Below are 19,829 nucleotides of genomic sequence, written 5' to 3'. Positions count from 1 at the left end.
GTGCGTGGGGTCCCACGAAAACGGGCTTTTCTCCACCGCGGAGCCCGGTCTCTCAGCAGAGGTCGCACGTTAATTTCGTCCTCTTCGCTCTTCCAGACCCTCTCTGCCAACAGCCTGCCGGCGGGGACGCCGGGGACCGCGTCTGTCTCGCCCCCGGAGAACTTGGAGGGACGAAGCGGGAGAAGCTCCCCAGTAGCCGGGGAACGCGCGAAGTCTAATCTGGAAGTGGACCCTCCGCGCCGTCGGTCTGGGCCCGCGCTTCCCAGGCGGCCTCGGGGCGGGCTTCCGGCGAGCGGTGCATTGTGGACGTTGTAGTCCTACGAGGCCCAGCCTCCGCTTGGTGCGGCGTCTGGGGCGGCGGCCGGACTACATCTCCCTCCTGCACGCGCGCTGTCGCGAGGCCGCCCGGCGCGAGGCGTTCGCGAGCGGAGAGTCTCCAAGATGGCCGCGTGGGGAAGGAGGCGTCTCGGCCCGGGCGGCGGCGGCGGCGCCAGAGAGAGGTGAGGCGCAGGCTGCTCCCTGCGGACGGCTCGGAGCGGGGAGCTGGCGGGGCTCCTGGGGCTGCAGCGGCGTCCCCGCCTCCGCCCCGCGGCTCGCCCCCGGTGCGTCTGCCCGTCGGGCGCGCGGGGTCCCAGTCCCGGCCGACGCGGCCTCGGCGGAGGGCTCGGGGAGGGGCGGGGGCGGGCCGGGCAAGGTCTGGACGCGGCGGGACCCGCCTGGCTGCCGCTGGCCGAGCGCGCGGGAGCCTCCGCCCGCCTGGGCGCGCGCATGCTGTCTCGGCCGCGGCGAGGAGTGGCTCCCGGGACGGAGGAAGGGACGCCTTCCCGGAGCGGGCCGGCTGCGGCTAGGGAAGTGCGGTCCGCGCGTTTACTGGGGGCCTCAGCCCTCCGCGCATTGTCTCCCGGGCCGGGAGCCGACCGCTTCCTCCAGCGGTGATTCTTGGGACTTTGGGAGGCTTCTCTGCGAGCGCCCCTGTCGTGGAAGTCCTTTGCAGTGACCTTTCCTAACGGTTGGTGTGTGGGTAGGGAGCTGGGAGCTTGTTTCTTCCAAGGTGGATGTCGATTTGGAGGACTCATTTCTAGAAGAGGAGATTGGAGTACTTTTCGTGTTTCGTGTTTCGTGTTGAATTTACAGCTTTTGCTTCTGGAAAACGGTTTCAGCTAGTAGAAGCCACTAGAAGGTGTCCAGGCACCCGAAGTGTGGGAAGGGGTGTATGTTGGAGTCACCTGGTTTGAGCTGCTCTAACCGTTTTTTCACGACTTGGTTGGTGTAGCAGAGGTCAGCAAGACCTCCGTTTTTTGTTTTTTGTTTTTGCTTGCTTGATTATTTTTATTACTAATTTTTTGGGGTGAGAATTGTTAAATAGAAAAGTTCTCTTTCTCTGTCTCCCTCTCCCCCCTTGCTCTCTCTCAAGTACTCTGAGCTGTTCTTTTCCTTTCATTCCCTCACATGTTCATTGCTGTTCCCTGCAGGTGATTTTCCCAGCCCAGAACGTTCTTCTTGTTTGGTTAATTGTGTTGATAAGACCCCTTTAGCTTGCATTTTATTCAACAGTGTCCATTCTTCAGTTCCTCTTTCTTGGAAAAGCAGCAGTGAGTGGCAAGCAGATAGTTTTGTTTTTCCAACTCCCATCTGGTATTTTTTTAGATCAGACCAGTAAAAAGTTAAAGAAGTGACCATGATGGTTTCCGCGGATGGCCTTAAAAACTAGCAAACGTTTTCAAGATTTTTACCGCAAACATTAATCTTTCAGTAATAGGAGGTCACCGTTTAGAAAAGACTGAGTGTCAGAGAGAAGAGTATTCCTCCTTACTGGATGAAAACAACAGAAAGGGCCGAGTAGGTATGCCTCAGACATCGTACGGGGGCTGTGCCAGCAAAAGTTAAGCTTTTGGTGATCTGAGAAATTAGGTATTGGGGATTTTTTTTCTCTCTTTGGTTTGAGACAGGTGTTAATTCAAAACTGAGTTTGCAAACCAGGGTTTCGAAGGCTGTACCCAGTCTTTGCTGTTGACCCTCGATTTTAAGAGATTTTAAATTAGTTGCCAGTGCTTGTAAATGGAAAGATTTCACATGAAACTCTACTTGAGAAGCTGAGTGGTGGCTCTTTTTGGTCAGGGCAGGCACTCATCATTCCTCACCTGACAGCTTGACTCATTGCAGTTACCTGCTTGGTCTCCTTGGGTGTTCAGGTTGCAACCTTTGGCCTAGAACAGAACGCTCTGCATACGCGCACAGACACGCAGACGTGTGCCAGCCGGGAACCGGGTGTCTGGTTTAGTGGTTTGGGTGGCACCATCTGTCCTCCTTCTGGATAACGTGGTGTGGCTGGGGGTACCACTCTGTTTGCCTTTGTGTGAGGCCCTAGCTGGGCTTTGCTGAAGGAGTGTTTGCCTGGGCCGGTCTCCCTCAGATCCTCCCACACGGAGCAGGGGATGGAAACATAACCCTCTAGCTAGCTAACTTCTGGGCACACACCTCCATTCCTGCTCAGTGGGTGGGAAGCCTTTTCTTGGGGTGGGGGCAGGCTGGATTAATTGATTGCCCATACCATAGATTGAGGCCCAAGCGAATTATTGGCTCCTGTGACTGAAGTAGGCTGTTTATGGCTCTTTAATGACTTTGTTCCATGTCACATTCATGCTGACTCAGATTTCAGCTCCACGCTGTAAGACCACGTTCCCAAGTTGCTGCACGCACCTGGCTGGAATCTGCTTTATGCTGAAACTGAAACAGGTTTGGGGCAGGGGCTGGAGCAGAGCAGTGCTTTGGGCAGATTTTCCAGATTTGCCAGTGGCTTCGAACTCTGAAGTGTGCATTGTACTTAAAAGGCTCTGCAGGTGCCAGACTGTCCACAAGGATTACTGTTGCCAGCTGTGTGTTAGCGATGGTCCTGGTTAGAATGTACTGTGGATTCTTGCTTTCCTTGGTTCTTGAGTCTAGAGCTGTGTTAATTCAGTAACCACTAGTCACTTGTGGCAATTAAGTTTAAATTAATTAAAATTAAATAAAGTGAAAAAATCAGTTCCTCAGTTACACCAGTCTCATTTCAAGTGCTCAGTAGCCGCATGCGGCCTGTGGCTGATGTACTGGACCAAGAAGATGCAGAGCATGTCCATTGCTGCAGGAAGGGCAGTGCCGTGCGGACCACAGCAAGAGAGGGTGGGAGTAGCCAGGGAGAGCTGCTTGCCTGTTGATTTTCTCTCTGCTCCCTTAGATCGAGGGAGTCAACAGTGTTCCTGATGAGCAACAGCGGACTCTGAGCTGTGATCTGAATTCCTGTTTAGAATTCAGCCAGCACCCGAAACAGATTGCCACTCGTCCTGTTGGCATCTTTGAGACACACTTGCCCGTCTAGGAAGGCACAGTGCCAGGACCTGTGTGTTTTGCCACTAGGTACCCACTGGGCCAGCTCACAGAGGGTTCCCCCCTCCGACTGGTCCTCACGCCCCCAGGGCCCCGGGCATCGCTGAATTCTCCCTGATGGTTGGATGAGAGAACAGCACGTGAGGATGCTTCTGATCTGGTTCTGACGTGGCGCAGGGCAGCAGTGCTGTTTAAAGGCCTTGTGTGTTCAGAGGACCGAGTGCTCAGGCTTTAGGGTGAAATCACTTTTTGTGGCCTCCCCTCCCCTGGCTCATGCAGACGTCTGCCCCAGTGGTTTCTCGGGCGGCCAGTCCTGCGAGATGACTTCCACATCTTTCCGTGCTGCACCTCACTCCCCGGGCCTTGGCCTTCTCCTTTGATGCTTTGCTTTCATCTGTGAGTTGGATGGATGTGGTCCTGGAAGTGGAGGGTCTAGTTCCCAGAACAGCTGAACCACGTTTCTGAGGTGGCATTCCCCTCCGTTCTGATCGGACCCTTTCCTTTTAGAGCTGAGACCTCCGGGGACTGGGGTGTTTGATTTCTCTTGAAAGACTCCCATCTGGCTGTCGTGTATGGTGGAGTGTTTCCTTCCTCCTGGTCTGGACGGGCCATGTGAGTATGCAGACCCATGAGGGTGCTGGGCTGGGGGTCCTACTCACCTGGTTCCCAGAAGGTTCTGACCCTGGAAGTTGGGGGTTGTAGGTTAGGGTCTGCTGGGGTCATCCTCTGGCATGAATTTTCGTTCTCCTTGATTCATTCGAGGCACCTGGGTTCCAACTGCAGTAACTCCTGCCTCTGTGGCTCAGTCCTTCAGGCCCTACTTTCTGAAGAAGGGAGGGGTGATCGTGTGTCCTGAGTTGGCCTCCCTGCCCGGGCCTGCCCAGTGAGCGAGGGCGGTGGAAATGTGACGCGCTCTGCGGAGCAAGCACACAGGAGCCTCCCAGCGCCACTGTGTTGGGTCCCTGGCACCAGCAGTACCTTGATGGGCCACAGAGTTTGGGAGCCAGGGCTGTCCGGTGAGGCTTTCTGCGCTGACAGAAATGTCCTGTATCTTAATTGTCCATTAGGGGAGACTTTGGCCACGTGCAGTTGTCACGCAATTGAAATGTGGCTCATGTGTCTGAGGAACTGGATTTTAAATTTTACTGACGTGTAAACAGTGCTTGGGGGCTACACTGGGTGGTGCTTTGCTGCTGACACTTTGCATGACTAGCCTGTCTCATCTCTTCCCATCCCATCCTGTCCCGTCCCTGCTCTAGGGGAGCCAGGGTCTTTGCTCCTGGGGCACGAGGAAGTTGGCTCAGGGAAGCAAGGGGTTTTGCCCTTGGACATGAAGCCAGCAAGTGACTTGAGAGGAACCGGAACCCAGGCCTCTTGACTCCCACTCTGGTGTCCTCGTCCCCAAGGCAGGGCTGCCAGGTCCCTGAGCACAGTGGGAGTGGCTTCCTCTGGAACAGCGAGAATGTCAGCGGCTGTTTGGAACCTGTCCTCAGTATTTGGAGCTACAAGCCCTGTGCCTTTCTGTCCTAGCTGGCTTTAAAATCTACAGCGTAGAATTGTACTGCTTTTGTTGACTCCTGAGCCCAAAGCGGGTTTTCCTAGCTGGGTAGTAGAGGAAAGGCCCACCGCCTGGCGGACAGCAGGTAGTCAGGTGACCCCGTGCTCATTAGTCTGGACCTGGTTTAGTTTTTCAGCCATGGATTCTCTTAGTTACTATAGTTGTTTTTCTCCTCCTCCATTCATTTCAGATGTTCTTCCACTGAGTCTTCTGGGCACCAGTCTCATTCAGGCCCAGTGCTGGTGGGTGGGGGTGTGTGTGATGAAAACGCAGTCATTACCTTCAGCGAGCTCAGAATCCACCTCTTGTGTTGGACGGAGCCAGTGAGTCCAGGGCTGCTCTAGGAAGTGGCCCTAAAGCAGGTGCTTCCACTAGTTAGATTTTGTTCTTCCGGTTCCAGCAGGACCAGAAGACGGTAGTTGCAGTCCAGTGCTTGCCTGAGTGGAACAGGGAATGGAATTCTCCCTTCCCGGCAGGACTGCAGGGCTGTGAGACCACGTGGCACTTCAGCCCCGGGGTGGAGGGGACTTGGTCCCGAGTGGGCTTCTGTAGTCAGGGAAGCTGCCGGAGTGGGAGATGGGTCCCCCCAGGTCCCCTTGGCTGGGGAGGGCCCTTGTCTCTCTGGTCTCCTTACCCCAGGGGATACAGGGCTATTGGACAAGATTTTTCTTTTTAAGAAAAGATTTGTAATTAATCTTCCCATTATGAAAGAACCCATGTTTGTTATTTGCTTTTGAAAGATACAGAAAACTGTGAAGAAAAATAAAATTTAAAAGTCACTTGTTTGGCCACCATCAAAAGAAAACCACCGTTGATCTGTTTTTAATGCATAGCACCTTTGATGATGCTTCTCAGGTATTTTGTCTTGGAGTTTTAAAAATTATAAGTGAAATCCTTCAAAAATGTATTTTTAACATGTGAAGTTGTAAACTTGCTACCACGTGTGTGATCCTGGAGACAGGGTGTTAAAGGCCCCAGAGGCTGTGGGACGGTGTTCACGTGAAATGCCCGGGAGAGGCCACTGCCATCAGGAGGGAGCATGGTGACAGCAGGGCCGGGCGGCAGGGACATGGGGGGTGGCGGGCTTACTTTTTGAGGCGAGGAAGATGTTCTGAAATGGATTGTGGTGTTGGTTGCACAGCTCAGTGAAAGTATTGAGCCACTGAATTGTTCACTTTAAATGGGTGAGTTTCTGTCTCAATAAAGCTGGTGTTTACAGAGCACAAGTCAGACCACAGCAAGAACCACCTCACACCCACCTGGACGGCGGGTAGTAGTGAGAAAGACAGGAGGCAGAAGTGTGGATGAGGATGCGGAGAAACTGGGACCCTGGGCACTGGTGGCGGGAGTGAAGAATTATGCAGCCCCTGTGGAAAACAGTATAGAGGTTCCTCAAAACATTAAAAATAGAACCACCCGAAAACGATTTAACCCCCCCCCAAAAAAAAATAGAACCACCGTATGACCCAGCAATTCCACTCCTGCATATTTATCCAAAGTAATCAAAACTGGGGACTTGAACAGGTGTTTTACACCTGTGTTCCCAGCAACATCATTTACAGTAGCTAGAAGGTGGAAGCCACCAGGGCCATTGACAGGTGGATGGGCAGCAGCATGGTCTGGACGGGCAGTGGAGCATTACTCCACCTGAAACAGTAAGGGAGCTCCGGCACATGCTGCCCCTTGGGGATGTGATGCCGGGTGAAATGAGCCAGTCGCAGAAGGACAGATATTTTGTGATTCCCCTCACACGAGGTCCCTAGAGCAGCCAGGCTGATGGAGACAGAAAGGAGGGCGGGGTGGGGCGGGAGCTGTGGGTTGACAGGGACAGAGTTTCAGTTTTGCAAGACGAAAAAGCTGTGGGGATGGGTTGCCCAACAGTGTGAATGTACTTAACGTTACTGAACTGAACACTTAAAAATAGTTAAGGTAGAAAATTTTATCTTACGTGTATTTTACCATAATTCAGAAAAAAACGATTAAGACCAATACTCGCAGTATCCTGGCCACACATCCCCCTCTGCAGGCAGAGGGTCTGCGCTGTGTGTGCATGTGTGCGCGTGTGCACGCGATGTCTGCCGGTGTGTGGTGTCCGCTGGCCTGTAGCGCCCACTCCCTCCACTGCACAGTGAGTGATTTTGCAGCTGTGACTCCACTGTTTCTCTTGTCAGTAATCTTGCTCTCACCAGACGGCACTGCTGTGAGCATCCTGACTCCTGGAGGAGTCTCCAGACTTGGGGGGTCCCATATTTGGGGTACTTCTGTAATCCCAGATTCCTTTGAGACCAGCTGTGCGGCGGGGTGGGGGACCCTGGGCCCAGACTCCAGGCAGACTGCTGGGTGCGTGCACAGGGGGCCCAGAGCACTGGGGAAGTGGAATTTGTCCTGTTGGTTCTTGGTGGCCACTAGTGTCCCCAGGGATTCCTCTGATGACTTTCCTGAGCGCTGCCAGAGCGGATTCAGGCGGGGAGAGGGAGGCAGGTCCAAGAGCCCAGCCTCGCGCGCCTGTGACCCGCCACAGCCACAGGGCCCAGGCAGGCTGTGCTCTGCTCCCCGGGCCAGTCGGGCTTGGGCCAGTCAGGGGCTCGGGCGCAGAGTGACCTCAGCGCAGACCAAGCGTTTAGAGTAACCGTATTCCATGAGTTCCAGGGAACCTGCCAGGTTCGAAAGGGTCTACAGTCATTTGGTAAAAAGGGACCCCTTTTCTTTCTGGAGCCACTGTGTTCCCCTCCCCAGGGTCATAATTTCCAGGTCTTTGTGTATCTGTCCAGAAATGACCTGTGCATCTAAAAGCAAACGTTACTTTTTCTGAAATGCACTAAAGGTCGCTGTCTGGTACTTGATTTTTTTCTCTTTACGTCTTGGAGACTTTTCCATAAGTGGTGCTACCTTGTTTGTTTTTTTCCAGCATAAACTCTTCTTACTATGCGCTTACTGGGCATTTCACACCTGCAACCAAAAGCAGAAGTAACCCTTAGGCAGCCCAGCCTCAAAGGATCCCAATTAGCTATGTGTTGTTTTTTCAGTCTGCTCTGTGTACAGGGTTCAGGCTGGGGGCTAGTGATGCTCTGAGATGGTCCAAGGCAGCCTCCTCACTGGGTTCCTTCCTTGGTTGGGTTACTCGAGACCGAGAAACAAGGGCAGGCTGCACATAGTGGGCGCTGGGTGGCTAGGCTGTGGTGGCTGTGGCCCTCTGGGGAGCCCTCGGCTGCCTGGCTCCTGAAGCAGCGTTTCCCGTCGCTGGTGCGGTGGGAATCTGCACTTGCAGGGTGGGCGGGGTCCTCCAGGGGTGGGGGTGGGGGTGCCTGCTTGTGTCTTGTTGGGACCTGTCCTCCGCCTCCTTGTACATCACGTGGAGCCCTGGAAACCTGCTTCTCTAGCTCTCGCATTCCATCCTGTCCTGAATTGGGTGCAGCCAGCTTGGCTTTAAAAGCAGAACAGGCACGCCTGGGAGGGGGCTTGACTGTTGATTGGTGGGTGATGGGTGGGGTGGCCTGACCACAGCGAGACATGGGGGCTCCAGGCAGCCCTGGAGCACAGGCTTGGGTGTGTGTCGGGTGAGTGCCTCCCGCATATGTGCCCCTGTGCCAGCCCCCTGACAGCAGCAGTGGGGCGGGAGCCTGGACGGACTCTGCACAGGCTGCAGAGGGGAGGGCAGAGGGAGCTGGAGGGGCTGGGTGAGCACCAGGTGGGGCTGAGGTGGGATCTGCCTACTGACGTGGTTCCAAGATGGAGCAGTCTGTCCAGTGCCGGGGTTTCAAGGGGCATTTTCTTACTGGGCCTGTTTTGTCACTGCACTTAGAGTGGCCGGTCTGCTGGGCAGGGGAGGCCAGGGCCCTTGGGTAGATTTGGGTTTTGGCAAGAACACTCTGAAATCCCAACCTCAGATCTTACGGTCAGCAGGACGCACAGGTGAGTCTGCCTCCCTTTCCCTTGTGTCTTGCCCACTGCTCGTGAACTTGAGAGCACAAAGGAAGTCTCCGGGCCGGGGCTCTCCTGCCAGGAGCGAGGCCCTGCCTCTTGGTTGCTGAGGTGTCTCGTCAGGTGCCGTGTGCGGCCTGAGAGCCCGTCAGCCTCTGAGCTGAAATCAAGTGGGGAAGCTCCTCCCAGGCCCCCCGAGGAGCTCTGTCCCTGTCTGCGGGCTCTTCCAGAAACAGCCCGCCAACCCACCCAGACAGCAGGGCCCCGTTTACAGTGCCTGGCCCTGTGCCCTGTGCCGAGCAAGGAGGCCTTTCTGACCCCTGGGAACAGCGTCTCCCCCGTGCACACGGCTTAACTGGGGGCTGTGGCTTAATTAGGCTCCCCGAGCCCAGCCTATGGGTCCTGGGAGCACTGTGCCCGAGAGCACCGAGTGGCCAGCTTTGCCCCTCGAGTGCAGCTGCTGCCTGGGTTTGCTGGCTCATTTGCTTGGGTAGCTGCTACTGCCGGGTGCCTCCCGGGAGCAGTGGCTGGAAGGGGCCCCCAGCGGCCGGCTCTCCCATCCCCGTCCTTTTCCCCCAGGGTTTGCCCGCCGGTCCAGTCTCCACCACCCTGAACGTGGAGGTTCTGGGGTGATGTCGTTCTCGCAAGCCTTCGCTGGTCCCTGTTGTGCACAGTCTCTGAGCACGAAGTTCTGAGCCAGCTCCAGCGGCCCCTCTGCGTGTGCCTGCCCGGGCCCCTGAGCCGCTGGCCTTATGCCTGAGCTCCTGGCACTGTGCCCCTCAGTGGACACTGGGTCGTGGCAGGGGCACGGGGAGGGGGAACCTGGGGGACCTTCTAGAGCCCCAGTTTGCGGGGTGGGGACTGGGGGACATGGTCATCACCAGCAGTCAGATGGGGCCCCTGGGCCTCATCTCCTTTGTGACGTCTCACCAACCTGGGGACCGAGGGCTGCTTCTCCCTGAGGCAGGAGGTGGCTCTGGGGGTCTGGTAGGAGTAACAGGCTGAGCCACGTTCCTCTGGGAGGCAGGGTGAGGGGGCTGCTGGTGCCATGAACACGCAGGACAGAACTAGGTGATGCCTCCATGCTGGGCAGCAGCGTGGAGGTCCAGGAAGGTCTGGACCAGGAGAGTGGCAGGTCTGCCCACCAGGGGTGGGAGGTGCACCCTGGAGAGGCTTCCAGCCAGAGTCCTGAACTGCCCCTTCAGCCAGACTGCTTTCCTTCCATGGGCTCTGGGTTTGTCCTTGGCTGGGATGGGGGAAGGGGGTCGTGTCCCCCACGTTGGGCCGCACAGCCCCTAGTGGGCTCCTGTGAACAGGCTGCTTCTGGTGAGAGAAGCGTTTACCGGCAGTGAACAGAGTCCTGGGCCCCAAGGGCAGAATGGGCGGGAACATCCATTTCTGTCACGTCTTGAGGCCTCGTCTCTTCTTGGTCAAGTCAAGGGGCTGCTTTTTCTGAGTGGTGGGCTCGGCGCCTGGTGCAGCTTGTCCCCCATGAGGACCAAGGGAGTTTATTCTCCATCATGCCCAGCAAGGTGAGGCCAAGGCTGCTGCGTTTGCAGGATGCAGCCGGGAGGTGTGGGCATCACTGTCAGGTGCCCTGATTAACTGAGGGCACCTCTCCCCCACCAGCCTTGTGCTTCTTTCCTCTGTGTTGTGTGATTCGGGGCTGAAATCATCCTTTTCCCCTGGGAGCAGCTCTGCTGTCTCAGATCTGTCTGTCTGACTCCACTAGGTCACCAACTTTGTAGAGACTGGGGTACTCCTTGCCCTGCGTGTCTTACATTTCACTATTTTATTCTCTCGGAAAGGAAGTCCTCTATTCATTACCGCATGTGTGGGGTTGTAAGGGAGGTGCAAACACAGGTGAGGTGTGGTGCCCTTCCCTTGGGTGCGTCTTGCCTGACTCTCTCCCTGCTCCCCCCAGGGTGAGCCTGTCGGCCACGGACTGCTACATCGTGCATGAGATCTACAACGGGGAGAACGCTCAGGACCAGTTCGAGTACGAGCTGGAGCAGGCCCTGGAAGCCCAGTACAAGTACATCGTGATCGAGCCCACGCGCATCGGTGACGAGACGGCGCGCTGGATCACCGTGGGCAACTGCCTGCACAAGACCACCGTGCTGGCGGGCACCGCCTGCCTCTTCACCCCGCTGGCGCTGCCCTTGGATTACTCCCATTACATCTCCCTGCCAGCCGGCGTGCTCAGCCTGGCCTGCTGCACCCTCTACGGGATCTCCTGGCAGTTCGACCCCTGCTGCAAGTACCAGGTGGAGTACGACGCCTACAAACTGTCGCGCCTGCCCCTGCACACGCTCACCTCCTCCACCCCGGTGGTGCTGGTCCGGAAGGACGACCTGCACAGAAAGAGACTGCACAACACGATAGCGCTGGCGGCCCTGGTGTACTGTGTAAAGAAGATCTACGAGCTCTGTGCCGTATGACCGTGGCCGGCGGGGCACGCGCTGCCGAGACGGCGGGGCCTGGGAAGGCGCTGGCTCACCGTCTGTTCTTCTAAAGGAATCACAGGTCAAAAGTGTACCAGGGGTTTTCAGCTCACTGCACTAAGATGCGGGTCTCCAAGACCACCGGGGTCTGAGGCTGTGGAGGCCGCCTGGGCAGCAGGCTGTGGTGGAAGCAGCACCGCCGCGGGGGTGAACGCGCGGGGGGGTCTGAGAGTGTGGTTAACTGTACCATCCAGAGCCAGCCGGGAGCTGCTGACCATTAAAAGTATGAGAATTTCAACCCCAGGTGTCTGCTCTCCATGACTGCCCTGGTGGGTGTGGGCACCACGGTGTTCCCCCTTGTAGCCACAGCAGGCCTTTCAATGGGCAGGCCCAGACCCTCCCAAGGCGGCCTCCCAGCCCACCTTGGCCCGTTCCAAGGCAGCACTGCCCAGTACTGCTTGGGGACGTGGCCACTGGGTCTCCATTTGGCTTCACTGGGAGAGCTGGGGCCTCCTGTCCAGACATTCTGGTTTAGGATGACACAGAAACTAACATCTGTAGTTTTTAAAGCACTGAAGCTGTCCTGAGGTGGACCCCGCGTTCAGCCCGCTGCCGCAGGCTGAGGGGAGCACCTCAGAGCAGCCCCCACCCCCAGGAGCCGAGGCCCACGCTCCCCACTCCTTCCAGAGAAGAGGGGGCCCTGCCGTAGCCACAGCCATCCCAGGACCCCTGAGGGGCCTCACGGCACTTTCTCCTGAGGGCCCGTCTCTAAGCAGCAGCCAGGCTGATTTTCACCTGGTTTGAGAGGCTCCGTCAGGAAGATCAGATGCCAGTCAAGGGCACGTGGGGGTGACGGCTGTTTTATGAGGGAGGTCCAGAGCTTTTAAGAGTTTGAGAAACTCTGACTTAATTCCCAGGGGCTGGACTAACAGTTCATCTGGGTGCTGAGGGGGTGGGGTCTGGAACATGGGTGAACCGGCAGTGACCCCAGACAGACCGACCTGCTTGACGGCAGAGCCTGCTGCCTCCTGAGCCTGCTGGGTGGGAATGGGAGGTGTTTTTGTAGTGAACAGCCCAGATTTGGAAAGGGAGTCCTGTGCTCTGCCTGCAAAGCAGATTTCACGGGGGAGGTGGCTAGATGTGGACAAGACGTGGACAAGCAGTGGCCACCTGAGGTCAGCTGAGCAGAAGCCCTCGCCAGAAGCAGAAGCAGATGCACCAACCAGGGTGCGTCCTGTTGGGTGGACTGGCCTGGATCCTGAAGGGCCATCTCAGTTGTATGTCCCAGCCCAGGAGGTGAGGCCATGGTGCCGCAGTGGACCTCGCATCCCAGGTGTCCATGTGAGCAGGGCCCCAGGTTGGCAGAGGTTGGGGGGAACTACACTGGCAGGTCTGGAGGGGTTCCCTCCCGCCCCCCAACTTAGCTGCTTCTGCTGCCTCCCACGTAGACGTCAGACACGTGTCTGCTCCTCTGCTGTGCACACTTGAAGAAACAGCCTTAAATAACCAACCGAGAGAGCAGAGGCCTCCTGCAGGGTCCACAGCCCGGCCCCAGTCCGAGAGACAGCACAGGGCCTCCAGGAAGCCCCCTCGCCAGGGAGGACTTGCCCCGTAGCTGCTGCGTCAGCGGGGCCTGGTGCGTGCCTGCCTGCCTGCCGGGCCTGCACTCACACTCCACCCGATGGGCCGTCTGTTCCTTTACTGTTATTTTTCAGACTGACTGGCAGGAAGCACTGCAGAGCTGCTTCTGCTCAGACCAGGGAGGAGAGGACCTCTGAACTTGACCCAAAGGTGGAACCAGTCAGCATCGGGCTCTTCAACCAGCCCAGGGCTCAAGGATGAGACAAACGGGAACTGGAGCAGCACCTCCGAGATGCCGGCCCGCCTGCCCAGCACCCCCTTCAGGACGCAGCCCCACAGGCAACAGCCCCCCACGCAAACAGTGCTGTCGGGGGGGGAGGCGCACCCAAGACAGCTTCCGGGGCTGCATCGCGGCCACTCTGGGCCCAGGTCCCCGTCCCTCTGGGGTGCGGGTGCTCCTCTCCTTGGAGACGGCCGGGTCCTGCCAGAGTTCTGTGGCCCTGTCTATGTTATGTTATTTTCTATTTACACAGTAGGATGTACAGTTTGCAAAGTAAGTTTCAGAAAGTCAGTTAAGCTCTTATAAGTGATTGAAACACAAACACCCAGTGGCACCGGGAGACCTCTGTGTTGCTCCAGGCCCCGCGCACAGCCAGAGCTCCACAACCCACTTCCTCGGCAAGTTGGTGCCTCTGACGACAGAGTCCGCACTGCTGAGCTGCGGTCCTAGGGGCACCGCCTCGTCTCTGTGCCGGCCGCTTCATTCAGTGGGCAGAAAGGGGCCACCTGGAAAGTGCTGGTCAGCCAGCGTCCGAGGAGAGACGCTCCCTCCAGTGCTGCGTGGGTGCAGCCCTGCTGTGCCGGGCACCGCTTCGCCCCGACTTGGGCCGAGCTGTGAGGGGCCACCGCTGTCAGGTGCCAGCCCTCCCCTGGTCTCACAGCTCGGATGGGAAACTAAACAGGTCTTTCTCTTTCCATCAGGAGGGAGGCAGATAGTGGATGTGGAAAATCACATCTGTATCCCCATTTCAACCACGGCTGTGGGGCTGAGAGAGGGTCCACCCACAGATCCCATCAGCCCTTGTCCTCCCAGGAGATGCAAGAGGCTCACGCACCCTAAACACAGGCCAGCTTTGGCCATTTTCATTTCAGGGGCAGCTGCTGAAAATACAAGCTCCATGGGTCCAGAGTTAGGACGCAGGGTAAGGTGCCAGTGTGATGTGCCCGGAGACTTCTTTTCCAGTTCGGGGAGGCCCACACACTAGACCCGCAATCTCCCGTCAGTTTCCCCCTCAACTTGAGACTGAAGTCAACTCACTCAGTGAACCCCAACCACGCATTTTTAATAAATCAGAAAGTGGAAGCAGGCACCCTTTCTGACTACACTCCAACAGCCACAGCTAACGGGCTGTGTCCGCCAGGCCCCAAGAACTCTGCTTTAGAGAGAATTCCAGGTGCTGCGCCTCATTTTCCAGAGACCATGTGAGACCATGCAGTTTTCCTCTCCGCAAAGGCTGCTGTCTCCTTAGAAAATTCATCTGCTTGGAGCAGTGCCTTGACCACAGGGCTGCGGGTGGGGTCAGCAGAGAAACGAGGCCAAAGCCAGCATCTCCTGGCTTACGTGTAAAGACCCATCACCTCCCACCCGCTCACCGTGTTGAACAAGGGGCTGTGGGGCAGCAGAGATGGACGTGAGTACGGCAGCCGTCCCCCCAGCACTGGGGGGGGACCCTGCCGCGGGCGCCGCAGATCAGATGTAAAAACTGGGTCAGGACAGCAGGGTGTCTGCAGTTCTCAAGACGGAAGCGCTTCCTGGGAGCCTGCCTGCGGGGCCGTGACTCCTACTGCCCGTTCCTTTATGTCCAGGGGTTAAAACCGGCTGTGCAGCTTTCCCTGAGCGGTGACCCCTCACCCTGGGGAAAGGCTTTTCTTGGCTCCCTTCCCTGTCGGGTGGGGGGCCTGGCCAGGGGCCTGCAGGAGAGCACCCCAACCCCGTCCCCACCTGAGGGCAGGAGTCTAGGCCCCACAGCACCTGCCCTGCGGCTCTAGCAGTGCTTGGGCTTCTGCTCCTTCCTGGCCCGGGCGGCCATCAGTCTGAAGAAGAGGCTGGGAGCCAGAGCACGCAGGTACACAGCCAGGGAGGGTGCCAGGCCGGCCAGAACCACGTCCTTCTTCCTCTTCCCCACGGCAGCCAGGACATCCTGGGCCACCTCCACAGGGCTGCGGCCCTCGGCCGTGGTCTTGTCTGTAACTGAAACACAACGAGAGACACTGAGCTTGGGAGCTGCGGCCCCCGTCACAAGGCCCGAGCCGATGGGGCCATCGGGCTGGGTGCTGGGTCCCCACCAGGAGCTTCCTCCAAGTCGGGAGGGGGCGGCACCCCCGCCATCCGGTCCCGCAGTCTGAGGGAGGAGGCAGGAGGCAGCGCACCTGCCTCAGGGCCTGCGAGCGGGAGGGTGGTGTGGTGGGTCGGGCGCGCTCACCAGAGTGAGTGCAGGCTGAGGAACACAGGTCCACGTTCCCCAGGGCACAAGTGTCCTGGACGAGTGGCAAGAAGGAAGCTTTGGTTAGAAGCCGTGGCGGGAGAAGGAGGGTCGGACCGGTTAGCGGCCCAGGCTCCTGCGCCCCTAGGAGTCTGAAGGTTCTGCCAGCAAAGCGGGAACCGTCAGCAGCAAAGAGGCCACGGCGAGTCCTCGCGGGATCTGTTCTCACCCTTCTTGTTAACAGAGGAACGGGGATTTCTGATCACCGCTTATTTTTAAGCGCCACCAGTGGATTTTTACAAAAGATTCTTCTAAGGGTAAACGAGGATGAACCTCTCCAGCTTGATGCCTCTGTGTGGTTTCTGCTGCCGCCCAGGTGGGGGTCTCTGGTCGGCCTAAGCCTGCACAGGGCCAGGCCGTTTGGCCCACCGCTGTGCCCGCGGGTCAGTCGGCACTGCCTGTAGACCGGCTCTTTGCCGCAGGGCCCTGAGGTCAGCCCCTCTCAGGCACACGGGGGGGGGGGGGTGGCGCCCGGGGATCACTCACTGAACCACTGACAGCAGGCTCGTGGGGTACTCGTAGCCTCGGCTACGGTCGTGGTGGAGGTCAGACCAGTACAGGTGACCACCACCCACGTGCGCTCTGGTTTTAGGAAGTATGTCCCAGATTAAAGTGAAGGTGCCCACAGAGTCGTCAGGCAGCTTTTTACAGAAGAAAAGCGAGACCAGGGCCTCACCTCCGTATCTGGCCCCGCTGGCAGTGATGGCGTTCAGGGAGAGGTTGGTGTGGATGTAGCCGGGGCTGATGACGGTCACCTCGATGTCACACTGCTCCAGCTCAGCACGCAGACAGTCGAAGAACGCCTGGGTGGCGTGTTTGGAGGCCGCATCTGCACAGGTCGGTGGCCAGAGAGCCAGGTGAGTGGGCGGGTGGGGCACGCCCACGCTTGTTCCAGCCCGCTCGTCCCTCTGCGGGACGGCGTCCGAGGGCCAGCCAGGGTGTGGCCGCCCCACTCACGTCTAGAGCCGGGCAAGCGCCCCCACCTGCGTAGGAGTGAAGGGGCGCCGCCTCTCAAGGGGCTCAGGAAACCTCCACGTGTGCGCACGTGCGCGCGCACACGCACCAGGAGTAACACGCTCACAGCCGGGAACATGGGGGGTCCACGGGCATTGTGTGCACAGCTCCTGCAGCTTTGAAGTGTGAAATTATTCTCAGTTAACAGAAACAAAAACAGAAGTGTAATGCCTGTTGGGTAAAGCGTTCAGACAATTCAGAAGGAAGTGAAACAGTGAAAGGGCTCCTCCGGCCCCCAGCGCCGCCTCCAGGGCTGCCCAGGACGCTCTAGTCCCCGTGTATCCACACCAAGGGCGCGTCAGTCCTGCCAGCCACTCTCCACCTGCAGGCGGCTGGCGGCCTCCATGCAGCCCCGCTCCTCGTGGTCACAGGTCACAGACCCCGGGACTGTCTTCGTGGGCTGTTCCAGGTTCTGTCACTGACACTGTGCTTCCAGCAACATCCCTGCAGGTGGGGCGGGGGGGGGGGGGACCACAGACCCACGCCCACTCCCTGCGGGTTTCCTCTGACGACTTCAACAGGGTGGCCTTGCACCTGAAGAGCCCTCAGATCGTCAGTGACAGCCTCCCAACACAGCGTCCAAGGGGACAGAGTGACCCTGTGAGGACCCTCTTGGAAAACACACAGCGTCCCCACCGACAGCGCATCCTCAGGTTCAGACCCCGCGCATGCCTGAGGAAAGGGGCGCCCAGCAGCCCAGACACCAGCAAGTCATGTGGCAGTTCCCGCAGCATCTGGACTCACTGCCGAGCCTCCCTGGGGCCGGCGCCCAGGCTGCAAGCTGAGGAGTGAGCACACCCTGACACATGGCAGGGCCCCATGGCTCTCAGGCTGTGCCGACCTGACCACCATCACCGTCGCCCTGGACTCGGCCCTCCTGGGCACTGATCAGGCCACCAGGACCATCCCACGTGCCCCACTGTATGGGGAAGTGGGGGACAGCACCCTTGGGTTGGCCGACGGGCCAGCCTGCTCATCACAGGTGCTCGACCAGCCAAGTGTGCCAGATGCAGTCACGGTGAGAGAACAGAACTCGGTGAGGCCAGACCCAAGTGCGGACAAAGACCACAGCGCGTCCTTGCCCTGAAGCCCCAAGGCCGACGCTGAGCCCCGTCTGCCGCGTCCACTGTGGCCCTGCACTCACACTCACAGTCAGTCAGTCTCCTCCTAGAGGCCCCTCCCAGGCTGGAACCCTGCAGACAAGGACTGGGGACAGAGCAGATGGAGCACTGGCCAAGGTCGCAGGTGCGTAAGGTGTGGAGCTGGGATCTGCACCCGGGCACTCTGCTCCGGAGGCCGGACAGTAAGTGTGTTGTTTCATCATCAGGAAATCAGCCAAGAAATGGAGGAGGTGCAGGAAGTACTCACACGCTGACCGGAAGGGGATGCTGATTCTCCCCTGGATGCTGCTAATGGCGACGACGTGGCCCTGGCGCCGTCTCACCATGGAGGGCAGGAGCGCTGGGGAGAGGGCAGAAGGTCACCACCTCGCACCGAGTGCACGCAGCTGTGCACACGCTTGCCAGAGCAGAGGGGTGAACAGCAGCGAGAGCCCCCGTGGAGGGGGCCTTGCTTTGCTGGACTCAGGGCCCCCGCGCCCAGCAGGCAGGAGGGGAGGGAGGAAGCAGGGAGGTGAAGACGGGACCCCGACCACTACGGGCGTCCGCCAGTCCCCCTTTCCAGGGAGGGCCTCTCCCTAGAGTGAGAGCCGTGGCTGAACATCATGACACCCGCACGCTCTGTGGGTTACACACACAGTGAAAGGATGCAGAGGCCCCACGGTGCAGATGACGCTGACGCCAAATCCTGACGGAAAACCACGAGGCAGACACAGAATGTGCAGCTAAGAGCCTGGAGAAAGCCACCAGGGGCTGCAGGGACAACACCGACTCCAGGGTCAGGGGCAGGGTGGGGCAGGTCTGGGATGAAGGGCCCGAGGGAGACCGGAGCGCACCGTGCCACTGCTCTTCCTCCTCCTGCACCAAGACTGTTACCTTTCGTCAGAGCAACTGGGCCAAAGTAGTTGATCTCCATGACTCTCCTGTCCACGTCTGTGCTGGTGTCTACGACGGTGCCGCGGTAGCCCACCCCGGCGTTGTTGATGAGCACATCCACGTGGCCAAAGCACCGCAAGATCTCGGCGGCCGCCCCCACTATGCACCCGGGGTCTGAGAGGTCGAAGGTCACCGAGCAAGGCCTGTGTGTCTGCACCTGGTCAGGTATGAGAGAAGCCAAACACACCTTTGGAGTGACAGGCGGGCGAGCCACACGCCCCTGCTTCTCAGCCCTGGGAGGGCCCTGGGCCAGAAGGACAGGCTGCAGCGTGTCCACTCTGGAGACGTGGCCTGAGCATCCCGCCTCCTCTGCTCACCCCGACCTGGGCGCCGCTCCTCCTGAACTGCCTGTCAAGTCCGCAGGGCAGGGGGCATGTGAGATGTAACTACAGGGCACCCCCTGTGGCCTGGTGCCACCATGGGCTGCACGCGTCCTGAGGTTCGAGAGGAACTGTCCTTCTCAGGCCAGGTCACTTGTATTCATTTGCTCATGAGACACTTTCTAAAATTCTGGAGTTCAAAAGTACAATCACTGAAATGGAAAATACGCTAGAGGAGTTCAGAAGCAGATCTGAGCAAGCAGAAGGGAGAATCCATGAACCTGAAGAGGGGCAACTGGAGTGATCAAACCTGGGAACCAAAAGAGAAGAATAAACAGAAGTGAACAGAGTCTAAGGGACCCGGGGGCACGCCAAGTGGACCAGCGCTCCCTGTGGGAGCCTGAGGAGGAGAAGACAGCGAGAAAGGGGCGGAAAAAACACTGGAAGAAACCACCACTGCAAAATCCCCCAGTTCAATGAGACGTGCATCTGCACGTCCAGGAGGTTCACACCCAGTGGGATAAACTCGAGACCTGCACTGCGACACGTTACCACCACAGGGCCAAAAGCAGAGGATCCGAGAACAAAGAGAGAAGCTGCTCCCCACACAAAAGAAATCCTCAGAAGATCAGCAGCCGATTCCTCCCTGGAAACTCGGAGGCCAGAAGGCTGACGCGCTCGCCCTGCTGACAGAAAAGCCGTCAGCCGAGAGTTCTGAATCTGGCACAGCTACACGTCAAGAATGGGGGAAATGAAGCTTCCCAGATGAACAAAAGCTGAGGGGGACTGTGAGCACCAGACGTGCCCTGCAGGGAACGCTAACGGAAGTCCTTCAGGTCTGAAATGCAAGGAGGCGAGGCAGTGCACTCAGAGCCACGTGAAGAGAGAAAGAGCTCCAGCGGATTGTGCTCCACACTGGAGTTTGACACAACATTGTAAAATGACTGTAACTCAGTAAAAAAAGTGGGGGAAAAAAGACCTCAGTGGAATAAAGACATGGCCCAAGGAGGGACCCGATCACAAAGGAA

The 19,829-nt window shown here is 58.2% G+C and overlaps 2 protein-coding genes across 7 annotated transcripts in view; one reads left to right on the top strand and one right to left on the bottom strand.

Annotated features, from left to right (window-relative positions):
- Window positions 1–372: 372 nt before the first annotated feature.
- On the top strand, window positions 373–11,587 carry TMEM11 (transmembrane protein 11). 3 transcript variants are annotated; one of them, XM_032499065.1, is made up of 3 exons: window positions 440–500; window positions 3,874–3,978; window positions 10,770–11,587. In XM_032499065.1, coding segments are annotated over exons 2-3 (519 nt in total). In that variant the 5' UTR covers window positions 440–500; window positions 3,874–3,976; the 3' UTR covers window positions 11,287–11,587. The 3 variants fall into 3 exon arrangements, with proteins under 3 accessions (XP_032354955.1, XP_032354956.1, XP_032354957.1); XM_032499066.1 differs by lacking the exon at window positions 440–500 and adding an exon at window positions 749–1,009; XM_032499064.1 differs by lacking the exon at window positions 3,874–3,978 and having other exon boundaries at window positions 373–500.
- A 2,395-nt stretch (window positions 11,588–13,982) lies between these two features.
- Window positions 13,983–19,829, bottom strand: part of DHRS7B (dehydrogenase/reductase 7B) — a 35,007-nt gene continuing 29,160 nt past the window's right edge. For 2 of the 4 annotated variants that reach the window (XM_032499055.1, XM_032499056.1), the window contains 4 exons: window positions 18,422–18,638; window positions 17,796–17,888; window positions 16,090–16,242; window positions 13,983–15,121 (listed from right to left, as the gene is read on the bottom strand). In XM_032499055.1, coding sequence (XP_032354946.1) covers window positions 14,916–15,121; window positions 16,090–16,242; window positions 17,796–17,888; window positions 18,422–18,638 — 669 coding nt within the window. In that variant the 3' untranslated portion in view covers window positions 13,983–14,915. Of the gene's footprint in view, window positions 15,122–16,089; window positions 16,243–16,401; window positions 16,544–16,715; window positions 17,889–18,421; window positions 18,639–19,829 lie in introns of those variants that run through there. The other 2 variants (XR_004326738.1, XR_004326737.1) reach the window with 2 other exon arrangements.

This window comes from Camelus ferus, chromosome 16, assembly GCF_009834535.1.
Source record: "Camelus ferus isolate YT-003-E chromosome 16, BCGSAC_Cfer_1.0, whole genome shotgun sequence".
Lineage (NCBI taxonomy): Eukaryota > Metazoa > Chordata > Mammalia > Artiodactyla > Camelidae > Camelus > Camelus ferus.
This window is presented reverse-complemented; position numbering and strand designations above follow the sequence as displayed.